The sequence below is a fragment of the Manis pentadactyla genome, chromosome 3 (assembly GCF_030020395.1).
Source record: "Manis pentadactyla isolate mManPen7 chromosome 3, mManPen7.hap1, whole genome shotgun sequence".
NCBI classification, from domain to species: domain Eukaryota; kingdom Metazoa; phylum Chordata; class Mammalia; order Pholidota; family Manidae; genus Manis; species Manis pentadactyla.
The window spans coordinates 45,408,571-45,426,180 of record NC_080021.1 but is presented as its reverse complement, the minus strand read 5'-3'; the positions used below and the strand labels follow the sequence as shown (position 1 = coordinate 45,426,180).

The window sequence follows — 17,610 nt, the reverse complement described above, 5'->3', positions numbered from 1 at the left end:
ATCTACTTTTTGTCTATAGGTTTGCCTATTCTGGACGTTTCGTATAAATGAAATCATACAATATGTGGTCCTTTGTAACTGGCTTCTTTCACTTAATGTATTCAGGGTTCATCCTTATAAGCATGTGTCAGTACTTCATTCCTTTTTGTGGCTGAATAATATTCCATTAAATGGATACACTCTTCAGTGTTTATTTTGTGCATCTATTCATAAATTTATGGACTTCAGGATTATTTCCACTTTTTTGCTATTCTAAATAATGCAGATAAAAAACATACTATGACTTTTCTGTGTGTCAACATATTGGATATTTGACAGTTTCTTGAGGTTAGGGACTTTTACATGAATTATGTTTTGTTTTGGCTTCTTGTAAATATATGGGAGGAATTCTAGTCTAATAGTAAACTGAGGATAATATGTGAATATTATTTGTAGGTAACTCGTAATTCCATAATTAGTTTCTGGTATTCTTTATTTCAGGGTTTGTATTTTTAAACCTTGATTGCCCTCTTAACTATTGGTTCTGTATACTTTAGCTATTATTATTTTCAACTAAGATAAATCTCACTTTTCTGCAGGCTAATGATTCTTAAAGTTTATCACTCCTTATAATTGGTAACATAAAGTCTGAGAAAACTCTGTACCATGCTAAATAAATTTTTTTTACTACATATAAATGCCTTCAGTTACTGAAATGATCACATTCACCTACCTTGTCCCGTAATGCATTCTTATTCTTTGCTCTCATCTTTTAAATTGCTTTACCAAATCTGTGATTGACATATAGCCAAAAAAGGAAATTTTTGTTGTTTTTAAATCTAATAAACTGTACTGTACACCTGTTAAAGTGTTCATACTCAAATAAAGTACTCAAATTCCTAGGTATGTTCAAGATCAATAAATTTAGAAAAAGCTTCAGATTCTTTGAAAGGAAACATGGCTGCTTTTCTAAAGTAAGTGCCTTTCTTTATTTTTCTTAACTTTGAACTTAGTCTTACAAGAAAAATGTCTTTTATTACTTTCTTTTATATTTATTCTGCATATCTTATAAGCAGGGAGTAATTGGTGTTGAGAAACCAGTTATGGGTAAGCTTAGGTTTGTGTAGCCACACAAAATTTAGGATTCTATCTGTTTGTATATTGTGGCATTGACATCATAATTTTAAATAAGGACCAAAAAGAAATTTTAAAATCTATTTCAAAATATTATTATGTAGTATATGAAACGGTGGCTTGGTAAATGGTTTATTAATAAAAATTGGTTAATATGATGTTTTTCCCAAACTAAATTATACACTTTTTTGTTTTACGATATTTCTTACTGATCTAGGAATGTGTGTCTGGGGTTGGAAGATCTGCAGTATGTTTTCATGATTTCTTCACATGAGCTTTTCATTACATTGTTGAAAGATGAAGAACGAAAGCTACTTGTTGATCAGATGAGGAAGAGATCCCCTAGAGTAAATCTGTGCATTAAACCTGTAACTTCATTTTATGATATCCCAGGTTAGCTCTCTAGTCTGCAAGCTAAAATGTTGGCACATTTTGCCCCTCTATTATAATTGCTCCTCGGGATATTTGAGGATGCCCTCTTGTTTTAGTTTATACTTATGTTGGTAATTAATAGAAATTTACCTGTCTTCAATAGTCATATTTCTGCCTAAGCAGTAAAGTGCTGGGACTCTGCTGAATCTGTGGTTAGTGGAGATTAAGGTGTAGGTACATCTAAGATTTTAGCTGGGGAAACAGACCAAGGTAACTCTCTTGCTAATGTCTTCTTGAAGATTAAAATAAGAGGGGAGAAGGGAGTGGTAAAGGGTGCTAAAGACCAAAAAAAATACAGGTTTTCATGCATTTTGGCCTTTATCACTGTGCTTCTGTCTGCTGGCTAAACTTTCAGCTTTGGCAACACTGCCGTTTTTACGTACTTGTTAAATGATTTTCTTCCATTTTTGCTTGTATTTTATAAATGTAAGTAGAAAATATAGTTTATTAATAAGAAACATAACCTCCAACATAATGTAGGTTAAGATAGAGAATTCAGTTGGCTTAACAAAAAAGCAAAATTTTAGCTGCCTGGAATCTCACTAGATTTAAACTACTCAGCTGTCCCGTTGTAAAGGAAAAGAATAATATTAGCACATATAAAATGCTGGACATGGATTATTGAAGACTGTCTGAAAGCCAAGTTGTAATTAGGGATTTTAATGATCATCTCTTGGTTCTCTGGGAAGGCAAAGCCTCCTCTTCCTCCTCCTCCTCTCCCTTCAAAAAACACATTCTTGTATCTACTATTTAAAAATTAACATTTATTTATACATGCTTTTGTTAGTACATTATGTTCAAAAGTAGAAGACTGTCTATAAATTAATTTTTTCATATATCTAACATAGTTTTTTCCCATGAACCAGTTACTGAGTGTTATCTTTGTTTATATTTTCATTATCTCTATTAATTGCATTTATTAAATTACAAAATATAAATGTTTTAGATTTTCTGTACAAAGATAGTTATGTAATTTACATTATGTTGAAAGAATCAGTTCTCAAGATGAGAGCTGTTTTTAAGTTACAGATAAAATATTTTCAAACATAAATAGTTTTTCTCAATTATTCTCATATTTATAGGATTATGTGTATCTTTGAATTAAGTCATTATTGAAATAGAAATCTCTTCTTCCTTTCTTAGCCTCAGCAAGTGTCAACATTGGCCAGTTGGAACATCAGCTGATATTGTCAGTGGATCCCTGGAGGATTCGACAGATTTTAATTGAATTACATGGTATGACTTCAGAGCGCCAATTCTGGACAATATCTAATAAGGTAAGAAATATTCTGTTATGAACAGGTAGGAAAATTACCCTGTTTTCTGATGTAATTTAATAGAAGAATTATTACCTTGACCTTTCTGATAATATTGATAACAATTTTAGGACCTTCACATGACAGTAATTGCACTTTAAACATCCATTGACAGAGAAATACAAAATGTCAAAGGTAGTTTCATATCAGTAACCTCTAAAAATAAATTTGTATTCCACTTATTGTCATACCATCTATGTACATTTTAAATATAGCTGTAAATATATATATATGAGGTTTATTATTTATGCAATTTATAGCTAATACTTGCTGTGTGCTCATACACTATTTTTGTTTTGTGTTTTGTAATATCCTGTTGAGGTCTAAAGCTTGGAACCAAGTCATTAAAACTTCGCTGTAGGGCATTCTTTTACTTTAGATACTCATTTTAAAATGCCCAGCTGATGTATTTACCTGTTTCTGAGGTTATCTATTTAAAAACTTACCTGTGTGGAAAGTGCAAATGCAAGTAGCTTTTTTAAGGCACCATTTAAATGGAAAGTAGCTAGACATACAAGGGCAATTAAAGTAATATGGCAGTGATTATAACTTGCTGCATTCTACTCCTCTGTTGAAAATGTAAAAAAGCGATCAGAAATCCATATATATTTTATGGGATTTGAACATGTAAGTTCAGGGAAAGGAAAAATTGCTGTAAGGGTTAATTGGGTTTCATTAGTACTGACATTGTTACTATTGTCCATTTTTATAGTGAGATATTATAGCACAACAGATAGGCGTGGCAGCATGTGAATGTGCAGAACAGGCAGTTCTCATACTAACTGCCAGAGTGTGAGGCCCAGCTCCATATTTGCTAGCCGTATAATTTTGTGCCTCAGTTTTCTCATCCTTAAAATGGAGATAATAGTGTGTACTTCATGGTATTATTGTGAAGATCATGGATGTTAATATACATATGCCCTGGGTTTTTCCTTGCTTTTTTCTCTAGACTATCCTTCAGAAAAGTTTTGATACATTTAATTGTCACTGGCTTCTTACAGAGAATGTGTTAATTTTAATTAGCATTTCATTATAGTTGACATTTTCCTTTTTAAAAAATGACCTTTGAATTATTTTTTTTAATGCAAGTTAAGATTGAAAGAATCTTAACTATATTTAGCTTTCTCTATATATGTCTATTTATATAGTTTTATTTCTTCTAGTGGGAAGTACCTTCTGTCTATAGTGGTGTTATCCTGGGAATTAAAGACAATTTAACAAGAGATTTGGTTTACATTCTCATGGCCAAAGGTTTACACTGCAGTACTGTTAAGGTGAGTAAAGATGTACAGCAAAAGTGGCACAAGTGTTAGAAAGGATAAAAAGAAGAGAACTAATATTAGAGAAATAATTAGGTAAGATCTAGAGTTGATTGCTGAATGATTTGCTGTGGAAGGTAAGAGGGAAAGTAGAACAGAGGATGATGCTCAGGTTTCTGCTTTGGGTGCCGAAACAGGAGTACCAGCGTGTGGATATGCAGGAAAATGTCTTTGAAGGGTAGGTTATGAGTTCATTTTTACAATGTTTAATTTGGGCCTATAGTTGGAAACAGTTTACAGTGTTTAATTTGGGCCTGAAGTGTGGGGAATGATCTGGGCTGGAGATACGTATTTGGGGTCATCATAGATCACCCAGGGAGAATATACATAGCCTAGGGGATACAACATTGGTTCCAAAAAAGAATGAGGGATGAGTTTTAAGGACCAGGCACATGTGGAGTCATGACAGCCAAGGGAAAAGAGAATGTCAAGAGAGAGGGAGTGGACAGCACTGGGATGTAGCCCCTAAGTCCAGTGAAATAACTGAGAAGTGTTCAGTAGATCGGACAATTGGAAGATCTTTGTTTAGTGAGAGCTATTTCTTTGTGATGGGGGTTAAAAGCCAGATTGGGGTGAAGGAGACATGTGGAGAGAGAGACTGAGCTAAGATGACTCTTCTAGAATATTAGAAGGAGATGCACAGGAAAGGGCTGAGATTGTAGCTGATATTTACTTGATTTATTAGCCAATTATGGAGATTAAAAGGGGTGTGTGCAAGGATTTTAGAATATGAAACCTCGTTGAAGGGTGTAAGGTCTGATTCTGATGTCTTAGAATGGTGCTTGTCACAAAAAATACATATGTGATACATGTATAATATACATATATGACATGTGTAATTTTTGTAAAAACTTGAATTTTTATATTACATTGTATGTAAAACTTATTTAGTAATGTAACGTGTATCTTATATTGACTTTTTAGATTTTTTTTGAAACTTTCAAAAGTTTTGCAAAAGAATTAAATACTTATTGGAATAAGTCAATAATACGGAGATGGTAAAAAGATAATCTAGCCTTACCCTCCAAGATAAGCAGTGTCAGCCATTTATATTAATACTTCTCCTCTTTGCTCTGTATTCAAGACGTGTATTTTTTGACTCCAGAGGAATGGTGATCCAGGCTATTTCGTCATTTTTTTATAGGACTTTTCCCATGCTAAACAGCTATTCGCTGCTTGTTTGGAGTTGGTAACAGAATTCTCACCAAAACTTCGTCAGGTCATGCTGAACGAAATGCTACTTTTGGATATTCATACACATGAGGCTGGAACAGGACAGTCAGGAGAGAGACCTCCTTCGGATCTTATTAGCAGGGTACGGGGCTATCTGGAAATGAGGCTGCCCGGTAAGACTGTTCACAGAGCCAACTTTCAGAAAATCGGGATTCATATAATTGGGGAAAATCTAAAAGAACATTTACTTTTTTCTGTCCATAAAAATGTTTTCTCTCCTAAAATAGAATTCAGAGATGTTGTTCACTTGAGAACTTTGGGAAAGATGTAGGAAGCTAGCTATTCATTTCCAAGGATTGCCATACCAAACTAGGGGATTTAAAACAATAGAAATTACCCTGTCTATTCTGGAGACTAGATGCCTGACATCAAGGTGTCTGTCTGCAGGATTCCACTTCAGGCCAGCATCGTTCGTCGTCTGATCCTGCTTTCCGGCTCTCAGCAGTCTTTGGCATTCCTTAGTTGATAGCTGCATCATTCCAGTCTCTGTCTCCTTCTTTACGTGGCTGTCTCTTGTGTGTGTGTTTGTGTGTTTTCTCTTCTTAAAAGGTCGTATAAGATTTGGGGTAAATAAGGCCATCAGGTTTCAGGTAGACATGATTTTGAGGCAGTGCTGTTTGATACACTACAGAAACTCTATTGCATTTTTTTTTTGTTATCATTAATCTACAATTAGATGAAGAACATTATGTTTACCAGGGTCTCCCCTTCAAGTCCCCCCACAAACCCCATTACAGTCACTGTCCATCACGTAGTAAGATGCTGTAGAATCACTACTTGTCTTCTGTGTTGCACAGCCCTCTCCATCCTCCCCCCCACATTATACATGCTAATCATTATACCCCTTTCTTCTTCCCCACCCTTATCCTTCCCTTCCCTCCCATTCTCCCCAGACCCTTTCCCTTTGGTAACTGTTAGTCCATTCTTGGGTTCTATGATTCTGCTGCTGTTTTGTTCCTTCAGTTTTTGTTTATATTGCATTTTTAAGATACTCTGTTAAAAGAATCAGAGTGTCCTTAAACTTACAGGTTGAAGGTGTAGTTCCTCATTACCATCATAGAAAACCCTTAATATGATTGCCAGTGGTTAGGGACTCATTTGTGGTCATGTTGGAACAGACCTTGTGTGTATAATTCTAAATACCTTATTATGAAAGGGGGCTTATATAAATTACCATCTGTATTATATATAAATCTTAAAGCATTTTTATTAATTTACATTTTTAAATAATAATTATAAAAAAAGTATATGCACCCCTGTGTTTATCACTGAATTGTTTATAATAGCCAATTTATGGAAGCAACTCAAGTGTCCATCAATAGATGAATGGAGAAAGGAGATAATGGTACATACACACAGTGGAATATTTAGCCATTAAAAAAAAAAAAAGAAATCCTTCCATTTGCAACAACATAGATGGACCTAGAGGGTATTATACTCAGTGAAATAAGCCAGGCAGAGAAAGACAAATACTATATGATTTCACTAATTTGTGGAGCATAAAAATAAACCAGAATGAACAAAACAGCAGTAGACTCACAGACACTGAGAAGGGACTGGTGGTTACCATGGAGGAGGGGTTGGGTGAGGGGATAAAGGGGCACAAAAATTCTCAATCATAATTTAAAGTTGGTCAAGGGGATGGTAGTACAGTGTGGAAAATACAGCCAATGATATTGTAACATCTTCCTGTGTTGACAGATAGTAACAGCATTAGTGGGGGTGAGGATTGAATAATATGGGTAACTGAACCACTGTGTTGTGTATTTGAAACCAATAGGAGATTGTATATTGATACTTGAATTTTTTTAAAAAGTGTATTTAGAGCAATGAACTCATACTGTGCACATTTAATGCTGTAAAGAGTAAAATTGAAGTGTAAAGGAAGGTGCTAATATTGTGCCAAACAGAAATGGCTGCTGACCCTCTGGGATCTTTTGAATTATTTTAATTGTTACTACATTCTGATTTCTAGCTGAAGTAACAGCTTTTTAGCACTCTAGGTTGAATACCTTTGAACTTTAATGCATTAGTACCCTTCAGTATCGTAAGAATTGATCTGATGATATGCTGATGTTGTGAACAGATGCATGCTACTGTGTATGTTTCCCTTTTAAAGGTAGCAAGTTGGTTTTCTTATGTGGTTTCTTTAAAATAAGAAGCAAGAAGAATTTAAAAACCCTGACATTTATTGTGTGCTGTTTACATGTCAGACATTGTTTTAGGAACTTCAGGTGCATAACTCACTCAGTCCACTGGCATCTTTGAAGTAGCTGCTTATTTAATTATCCTGATTTTGTAAATCAAGAAACTTGAGGTGAAGAGAGGTGAAGGAATTTAACCAAAGTCATGCAGTAAGAGAGACAACTGTGATTTGAGTCCCATCAGTACAACTTAAGCCTGTGCTCTTATTCTGAAATGGATAGAAATGCCTTTATTTTTTATTTTTATTTTTATTTTTTTTAAATAATTATTTTTTATTGAAGGGTAGTTGACACACAGTATTACATTACATGAGTTTCAAGTGTACAACACAGTGGTAGAACATTTATATACATAATTCTAGGTTCCAGCTATCACCCTACCAGGCTGTTACAATATCTTGACTATATTCCTTATGCTATACATTACATCCCGGTTACTAATTTATTTTACCATTGGAAGTCTGTCCTTTTTTTTTTTTTTTTTTTTTTTTTGTGAGGGCATCTCTCATATTTATTGATCAAATGGTTGTTAACGACAATAAAATTCTGTATAGGGGAGTCAATGCTCAATGCACAATCATTAATCCACCCCAAGCCTAATTTTCGTCAGTCTCCAATCTTCTGAGGCATAACAAACAAGTTCTTACATGTAGAACAAATTCTTACATAATGAATAAGTTACATGGTGAACAGTACAAGGGCAGTCATCACAGAAACTTTTGGTTTTGCTCATGCATTATGAACTCTAAACAGTCAGTTCAAATATGAATACTCATTTGGTTTTTATACTTGATTTATATGTGTATTTTTTTATTTTTTTAAATAATTATTTTTTATTGAAGGGTAGTTGACGCACAGTATTACATTGCATTAGTTTCAAGTGTACAACACAGTGGTAAAACATTTATATACATAATTCTAGGTTCCAGCTATCACCCTACCAAGCTGTTACAATATCTTGACTATATTCCTTATGCTATACATTACATCCCCGTTACTTATTTATTTTACCATTGGAAGTCTGTCCTTTTTTTTTTTTTTTTTTTTTTTTTTTTTGTGAGGGCATCTCTCATATTTATTGATCAAATGGTTGTTAATGACAATAAAATTCTGTATAGGGGAGTCAATGCTCAATGCACAATCATTAATCCACGCCAAGCCTAATTTTCGTCAGTCTCCAATCTTCTGAGGCATAACAAACAAGTTCTTACATGGAGAACAAATTCTTACATAATGAATAAGTTACATAGTGAACAGTACAAGGGCAGTCATCACAGAAACTTTTGGTTTTGCTCATGCATTATGAACTCTAAACAGTCAGTTCAAATATGAATACTCATTTGGTTTTTATACTTGATTTATATGTGGATACCACATTTCTCTCTTTATTATTATTATTTTTAATAAAATGCTGAAGTGGTAGGTAGATACAAGATAAAGGTAGAAAACATAGTTTAGTGTTGTAAGAGAGCAAATGTAGATGATCAGGTGTGTGCCTGTAGACTATGTGTTAATCCAAGCTAGACCAGGGCAATAAAACATCCACGTATGCAGAAGATTTCTCTCAGAACGGGGGGGTGAGGTTCTAAGCCTCACCTCTGTTGATCCCCAATTTCTCATCTGATGGCCCCCCTGCGACTGTGCCTGTCTTAGGTTGTTCCTCCCTTGAGGAATCTTACCCGTCTCTGGCTAACCAGTCATCTTCCGGGGCCATACAGGGAAATGTGAAGTTGGTAAGTGAGAGGGAAGCCTTATTGTTTGGAAAGGTTAGCTTTTTACTTCTTTGCATATTTATGCCCTGTGGCTTCTATGCCCAGCATTTGTCTTGAGGTATCTTTACCACTTGGAAGAATTATGATACTCGTTAAATTTGATATGAGGCACGAATTCTATTTAAGGGTTGTAATTAGGAAGGAAGAAGAAAAGCTATACAAGTAGCAGGCAGAAGAAAACATGGGAAGATTGATTATTTCTTTGACATATCTTCTTGTAGAGTAACTTCAGCATGGATAGGTTTTAAGCTACTACTTAAATTGCACACACACATTAACATAATAGGAGAATAGTTACATAACCAAAGTATACCTGTAATTACCAGCCATCTCCAGTGAAACCAAGAAAACCAGTTAGGCACCTTAGGCATTTGTGAAAACTTATCTATGATATGGTGGATATTGTCCAACTGAACTTGAACAGTCTGAGAGAAATCAGACAAATTAAAACAACCCATTCCTGGGGACTGTTCACATGCCATATGTTCTTTTAACAGTAAATAGTCTGTAGTTGTAAGACTTTGGAGTGCTACAATTTGCACTTCTCCAAATTCTTGGTTGAGTTCCAACAGTATAGATCCAGTCAAATTTGTTGTTTTACTGTATGCACAGGTCAGCTTAGATATCTCCTTCCTCATTCCCATGGCAAGTCCAGGAACTGGTGGGATGAGTGCATCTACAGCTGTAGCAGTGCGTGGATCTTTGTTGGGGTTTTTTGATGATCATCTTCTGGCATGAGTCTTCCAGAGAGTGCAGATGTTGGAAGTTCTTTTTCATATCGTATCTTAGTTCATTTTCGGGGTAGCCCAATTAGGCTTTGATCCTCTGTATAAACACAAACAGACCCTTTGCCTACACTTTTATATGCCCTTTATACCCTTGTGTAGAACTCGTTGGAGGTTACCACACAGGAACTGCCCTTTTTTTTTTTTTTTGCTTTGTTTTTGGTATCACTAATCTACACTTACATGACGAATATTATGTTTACTAGGCTCTCCCCTATACCAGGTCTCCCCTATAAACCTCTTTACAGTCACTGTCCATCAGCATAGCAAAATGTTGTAGAATCACTACTTGCCTTCTCTGTGTTGTATAGCCCTCCCTTTTCTCCTACCCCCCCCATGCATGCTAATCTTAATACCCCCCTACTTCTCCCCCCCTTATCCCTCCTACCCACCCATCCTCCCCAGTCCCTTTCCCTTTGGTACCTGTTAGTCCATTCTTGAGTTCTGTGATTCTGCTGCTGTTTTGTTCCTTCAGTTTTTCCTTTGTTCTTATATTCCACAGATAAGTGAAATCATTTGGTATTTCTCTTTCTCCGCTTGGCTTATTTCACTGAGCATAATACCCTCCAGCTCCATCCATGTTGCTGCAAATGATTGGATTTGCCCTTTTCTTATGGCTGAGTAGTATTCCATTGTGTATATGTACCACATCTTCTTTATCCATTCATCTATTGATGGACATTTAGGTTGCTTCCAATTCTTGGCTATTGTAAATAGTGCTGCAATAAACATAGGGGTGCATCTGTCTTTCTCAAACTTGATTGCTGCGTTCTTAGGGTAAATTCCTAGGAGTGGAATTCCTGGGTCAAATGGTAAGTCTGTTTTGAGCATTTTGATGTACCTCCATACTGCTTTCCACAATGGTTGAACTAACTTACATTCCCACCAGCAGTGTAGGAGGGTTCCCCTTTCTCCACAGCCTCGCCAACATTTGTTGTTCTCTGTCTTTTGGATGGCAGCCATCCTTACTGGTGTGAGGTGATACCTCATTGTAGTTTTAATTTGCATTTCTCTGATAATTAGCGATGTGGAGCATCTTTTCATGTGTCTGTTGGCCATCTGTATTTCTTTTTTGGAGAACTGTCTGTTCAGTTCCTCTGCCCATTTTTTAATTGGGTTATTTGTTTTTTGTTTGTTGAGGCGTGTGAGCTCTTTATATATTCTGGACGTCAAGCCTTTATCGGATGTGTCATTTTCAAATATATTCTCCCATACTGTAGGGATCCTTCTTGTTCTATTGATGGTGTACTTTGCTGTACAGAAGCTTTTCAGCTTAATATAGTCCCACTTACTCATTTTTGCTGTTGTTTTCCTTGCCCGGGGAGATATGTTCAAGAAGAGGTCACTCATGTTTATGTCTAAGAGGTTTGTGCCTATGTTTTCTTCCAAGAGTTTAATGGTTTCATGGCTTACATTCAGGTCTTTGATCCATTTTGAGTTTACTTTTGTATATGGGGTTACACAGTGGTCCAGTTTCATTCTCCTACATGTAGCTGTCCAGTTTTGCCAGCACCACCTGTTGAAGAGACTGTCATTTCGCCATTGTATGTCCATGGCTCCTTTATCAAATATTAATTGACCATATATGTCTGGGTTAATGTCTGGATTCTCTAGTCTGTTCCATTGGTCTGTGGCTCTGCTCTTGTGCCAGTACCAAATTGTCTTGATTACTATGGCTTTATAGTAGAGCTTGAAGTTGGGGAGTGAGATCCCCCCTACTTTATTCTTCTTTCTCAGGATTGCTTTGGCTATTCGGGGTCTTTGGTGGTTCCATATGAATTTTTGAATTATTTGTTCCAGTTCATTGAAGAATGTTGCTGGTAGTTTCATAGGGATTGCATCAAATCTGTATATTGCTTTGGGCAGGATGGCCATTTTGACGATATTAATTCTTCCTAGCCACGAGCATGGGATGAGTTTCCATCTGTTAGTGTCCCCTTTAATTTCTCTTAAGAGTGACTTGTAGTTTTCAGAGTATAAGTCTTTCACTTCTTTGGTTAGGTTTATTCCTAGGTATTTTATTTTTTTTGATGCAATTGTGAATGGAGTTGTTTTCCTGATTTCTCTTTCTGTTGGTTCATTGTTAGTGTATAGGAAAGCCACAGATTTCTGTGTGTTGATTTTGTATCCTGCAACTTTGCTGTATTCCGATATCAGTTCTAGTAGTTTTGGGGTGGAGTCTTTAGGGTTTTTTATGTACAGTATCATGTCATCTGCAAATAGTGACAGTTTAACTTCTTCTTTACCAATCTGGATTCCTTGTATTTCTTTATTTTGTCTGATTGCCGTGGCTAGGACCTCCAGTACTATGTTAAATAACAGTGGAGAGAGTGGGCATCCCTGTCTAGTTCCCGATCTCAGAGGAAATGCTTTCAGCTTCTCGCTGTTCAATATAATGTTGGCTGTGGGTTTATCATAGATGGCCTTTATTATGTTGAGGTACTTGCCCTCTATTCCCATTTTGCTGAGAGTTTTTAACATGAATGGATGTTGAACTTTGTCAAATGCTTTTTCAGCATCTATGGAGATGATCATGTGGTTTTTGTCTTTCTTTTTGTTGATGTGGTGGATGATGTTGATGGACTTTCGAATGTTGTACCATCCTTGCATCCCTGGGATGAATCCCACTTGGTCATGGTGTATGATCCTTTTGATGTATTTTTGAATTCGGTTTGCTAATATTTTGTTGAGTATTTTTGCATCTACGTTCATCAGGGATATTGGTCTGTAGTTTTCTTTTTTGGTGGGGTCTTTTCCTGGTTTTGGTATTAGGGTGATGTTAGCTTCATAGAATGAGTTTGGGAGTATCCCCTCCTCCTCTATTTTTTGGAAAACTTTAAGGAGAATGGGTATTATGTCTTCTCTGTATGTCTGACAAAATTCCGAGGTAAATCCATCTGGCCCGGGGGTTTCGTTCTTTGGTAGTTTTTTGATTACCGCTTCAATTTCGTTGCTGGTAATTGGTCTGTTTAGATTTTCTGTTTCTTCCTGGGTCAGTCTTGGAAGGTTATATTTTTCTAGGAAGTTGTCCATTTCTCCTAGGTTTCCCAGCTTGTTAGCATATAGGTTTTCATAGTATTCTCCAATAATTCTTTGCATTTCCGTGGGGTCCGTCGTGATTTTTCCTTTCTCGTTTCTGATACTGTTGATTTGTGTTGACTCTCTTTTCTTCTTAATAAGTCTGGCTAGAGGCTTATCTATTTTGTTTATTTTCTCGAAGAACCAGCTCTTGGTTTCATTGATTTTTGCTATTGTTTTATTCTTCTCAATTTTATTTATTTCTTCTCTGATCTTTATTATGTCCCTCCTTCTGCTGACCTTAGGCCTCATCTGTTCTTCTTTTTCCAATTTCGATAATTGTGACATTAGACCATTCATTTGGGATTGCTCTTCCTGTTTTAAATATGCTTGGATTGCTATATACTTTCCTCTTAAGACTGCTTTTGCTGTGTCCCACAGAAGTTGGGGCTTAGTGTTGTTGTTGTCATTTGTTTCCATATATTGCTGGATCTCCATTTTGATTTGGTCATTGATCCATTGATTATTTAGGAGCGTGTTGTTAAGCCTCCATGTGTTTGTGAGCCTCTTTGCTTTCTTTGTACAGTTTATTTCTAGTTTTATGCCTTTGTGTTCTGAAAAGTTGGTTGGTAGGATTTCAATGTTTTGGAATTTTCTGAGGCTCTTTTTGTGGCCTAGTATGTGGTCTATTCTGGAGAATGTTCCATGTGCACTTGAGAAGAATGTATATCCCGCTGCTTTTGGATGTAGAGTTCTATAGATGTCTATTAGGTCCGTCTGCTCTACTGTGTTGTTCAGTGCTTCCGTGTCCTTACTTATTTTCTGCCCAGTGGATCTATCCTTTGGGGTGAGTGGTGTGTTGAAGTCTCCTAGAATGAATGCATTGCAGTCTATATCCCCCTTTAGTTCTGTTAGTATTTGTTTCACATATGCTGGTGCTCCTGTGTTGGGTGCATATATATTTAGAATGGTTATATCCTCTTGTTGGACTGAGCCCTTTATCATTATGTAGTTCCTTCTTTATCTCTTGTTACTTTCTTTGTTTTGAAGTCTATTTTGTCTGATATTAGTACTGCATCTCCTGTTTCTTCTCGCTGTTGTTTGCCTAAAATATGTTTTTCCATCCCTTGACTTTTAGTCTGTACATGTCTTTGGGTTTGAGGTGAGTTTCTTGTAAGCAGCATATAGATGGGTCTTGCTTTTTTATCCATTCTCTTACTCTGTGTCTTTTGATTGGTGCATTCAACCCATTAACATTTAGGGTGACTATTGAAAGATATGTACTTATTGCCATTGCAGGCTTTAAATTCGTGGTTACCAAAGGTTCAAGGTTAGCCTCTTTAGTATCTTACTGCCTAACTTAGCTCGCTTATTGAGCTGTTATATACACTGTCTGGAGATTCTTTTCTTCTCTCCCTTCTTGTTCCTCCTCCTCGATTCTTCATATGTTGGGTGTTTTGTGCTGTGCTCTTTCTAGGAGTGCTCCCATCTAGAGCAGTCCCTGTAAGATGTTCTGTAGAGGTGGTTTGTGGAAAGCAAATTCCCTCAGCTTTTGTTTTTCTGGGAATTGTTTAATCCCACCGTCATATTTGAATGATAGTCGTGCTGGATACAGTATCCTTGGTTCAAGGCCCTTCTGTTTCATTGTATTAAATATATCATGCCATTCTCTTCTGGCCTGTAGGGTTTCTGTTGAGAAATCTGACGTTAGCCTGATGGGTTTCCCTTTATAGGTGACCTTTTTCTCTCTAGCTGCCTTTAACACTCTTTCCTTGTCCTTGATCTTTGCCATTTTAATTATTATGTGTCTTGGTGTTGCCCTTCTTGGATCCTTTCTGTTGGGGGTTCTGTGTATTTCCGTGGTCTGTTCGATTACTTCCTCCCCCAGTGTGGGGAAGTTTTCAGCAATTATTTCTTCTAAGATACTTTCCATCTCTTTTCCTCTCTCTTCTTCTTCTGGGACCCCTATAATACGGATATTGTTCCTTTTGGATTGGTCACACAGTTCTCTTAATATTGTTTCATTCCTGGAGATCCTTTTGTCTCTCTCTATGTCAGCTTCTATGCGTTCCTGTTCTCTGATTTCAATTCCATCAATGGCCTCTTGCATTCTATCCATTCTGCTTATAAACCCTTCCAGAGTTTGTTTCATTTCTGCAATCTCCTTTCTGGCATCTGTGATCTCCTTCCGGACTTCATCCCATTTCTCTTGCGTATTTCTCTGCATCTCTGTCAGCATGTTTATGATTCTTATTTTGAATTATTTGTTAGGAAGACTGGTTAGGTCTGTCTCCTTCTCTGGTGTTGTCTCTGTGATCTTTGTCTGCCTGTAGCTTTGCCTTTTCATGGTGATAGGAATAGTCTGCAGAACTGGGACCAGTGACGGCTGGAAGGACTTCCTTTCTTGTTGGTTTGTGGGTGGCCCTCCTCTCCTGGGAGAACAGCGGCCTCTAGTGGCTTGTGCTGCGCAGCTGCGCACAGATAGGGTTTCTGCTTCCTGCCCGGCTGCTATGGAGTTAATCTCAGCTGTTGCTGTGGGCGTGGCCTGGCTCGGGCAGCTACTCCAAAATGGTGGAGTCGCGTTGGAGCAGGAGCTGCTGGGAGGCTATTTATCTCCGTACGGGGCCTCCCTGCTCCCTGCAGCCCAGGGGTTAGGGTGCCCAGAGATCCCGGATTCCCTACCTCTGGATTAAGTGACCCGCCCTGCCCCTTTAAGACTTCCAAAAAGCATCCGCCAAAACAAAACAACCACCACCAAAAAAAAAAAAAGAAGAAAAAAAAATTTTTTAATTAAAAAAAAAAGTTTTTAATTAAAAAAAAAAAAAAAGGTGGTTATTCGTTTTTCTTTATTCTCCGGTGCCAGCCTCAGGCCTCTGCTCACTGGTCTTTCTGCCCTGTTTCCCTAGTATTGGGGTCCCTATCCCTTTAAGACTTCCAAAAAGCGCTTGCCAAAACAAAACAGCAAAAAAGCAAAAAAAAAATGGTCGCGCGCTTTGCTTATGTCCTCTGGTTCCCAGCCTCCAGTGCCTGCTCACTGTTCTTGCTGCCCTGTTTTCCTAGTATCGAGCGCCCTGCACTCTGGCCCGGATGGCTGGGGCTGGGTGTTCGGCAGTCCTGGGCTCCGTCTCCCTCCCGCTCTGCCTGCTCTTCTCCCGCCGGGAGCTGGGGGGATGGGCACTCGGCTCCCGCGGGGCCGGGGCTTGTATCTTACCCCCTTCGCGAGGCGCTGGGTTCCCTCAGGTGCGGATGTGGTCTGGATATTGTCCTGTGTCCTCTGGTTTTTTTTTTTTTTTTTTTTTTTGGATAATTATTTTTTATTGAAGGGTAGTTGACACACAGTATTACATTACATTAGTTTCAGGTGTACAACACAGTGATTCAACATTTATATACATGATAATTCTAAGTACCAGCTATCACCATACCAAGTTGTTACAATATTTTGACTATATTCCTTATGCTATACATTACATCCCGGTTGCTTATTTATTTTACAATTGGAAGTGTGTACTTTTTCTTGGTTGTTGTTGTTAGGGCATCTCTCATATTTATTGATCAAATGGTTGTTAACAACAATAAAATTCTGTATAGGGGAGTCAATGCTCAATGCACAATCATTAATCCACCCCAAGCCTAATTTTCGTCATTCTCCAATCTTCTGAAGCATAACGAACAAGTTCTTACATGGAGAACAAATTCTTACATAGTGAATAAGTTACATGGTGAACAGTACAAGGGCAGTCATCACAGAAACTTTTGGTTTTGCTCTGTGTCCTCTGGTCTTTATTCTAGGAAGGGTTGTCTTTGTTATATTTTCATAGATATATGTGGTTTTGGGAGGAGATTTCCGCTGCTCTACTCACGCCACCATCTTCCGCCCCTCTCCTGGAAATGCCTTTAAGTAATTATAGTTTATTTGTACTATCTTTTTGGCGTTTTAAGTAGTTTGGAGCATCACCTTTTTCACTTTTTTTTTGGTCTGAGACTCCTATCTCTGCACATAATTTGTGTAAATTCCTTGCTATTGAATGTTCAGGAACCTGTCCCATAGCTTGTTCTTATACACAGTGTTTAAAATGAGACAAAGGCTGTAATGTATTGTTTGGAGGAACAAGAAAATTATTTTTTTTCCCCCACAGGCACAGTTTCCTGTCTTTGACTGAGTCTCCATTACAGTTTAAGTCACCTGAAGTCAGCATTGACCCCCGGCTCTGAGGCTTATATGGCTGTACTCTCCAGTGCTGCTGTGAGAGCTGGGGGTGGTAGGATGATATCTCTGTGGATCTGGATTGAGAGAGGGTGTAAAGAAGTGTCATATGCTACCTTTTCCTCCCTACTTTTGATTTATTTTATTTTTCTTTATTTTGGTATCATTAATCTACAGTTACTTGAGGAATGTTATGTTTACTAGGTTCCCC

General features: G+C 37.2%; 1 protein-coding gene across 2 annotated transcripts in view; it reads left to right on the top strand.

Moving 5' to 3' along the window:
- The window catches only part of INTS8 (integrator complex subunit 8), a 57,425-nt gene that overhangs the window by 21,841 nt on the left and 17,974 nt on the right, over positions 1-17,610 (top strand). For both annotated transcript variants that reach the window (XR_005022701.2, XM_036875296.2), the window contains exons 11-15: positions 883-953; positions 1,331-1,506; positions 2,689-2,822; positions 4,025-4,135; positions 5,325-5,526. Coding sequence is in view for 1 of the 2 variants with exons in the window: in XM_036875296.2 (XP_036731191.2) it covers positions 883-953; positions 1,331-1,506; positions 2,689-2,822; positions 4,025-4,135; positions 5,325-5,526 (694 nt within the window). In the remaining variant the exon portion in view is untranslated. The remainder of the gene's footprint in view (positions 1-882; positions 954-1,330; positions 1,507-2,688; positions 2,823-4,024; positions 4,136-5,324; positions 5,527-17,610) is intronic.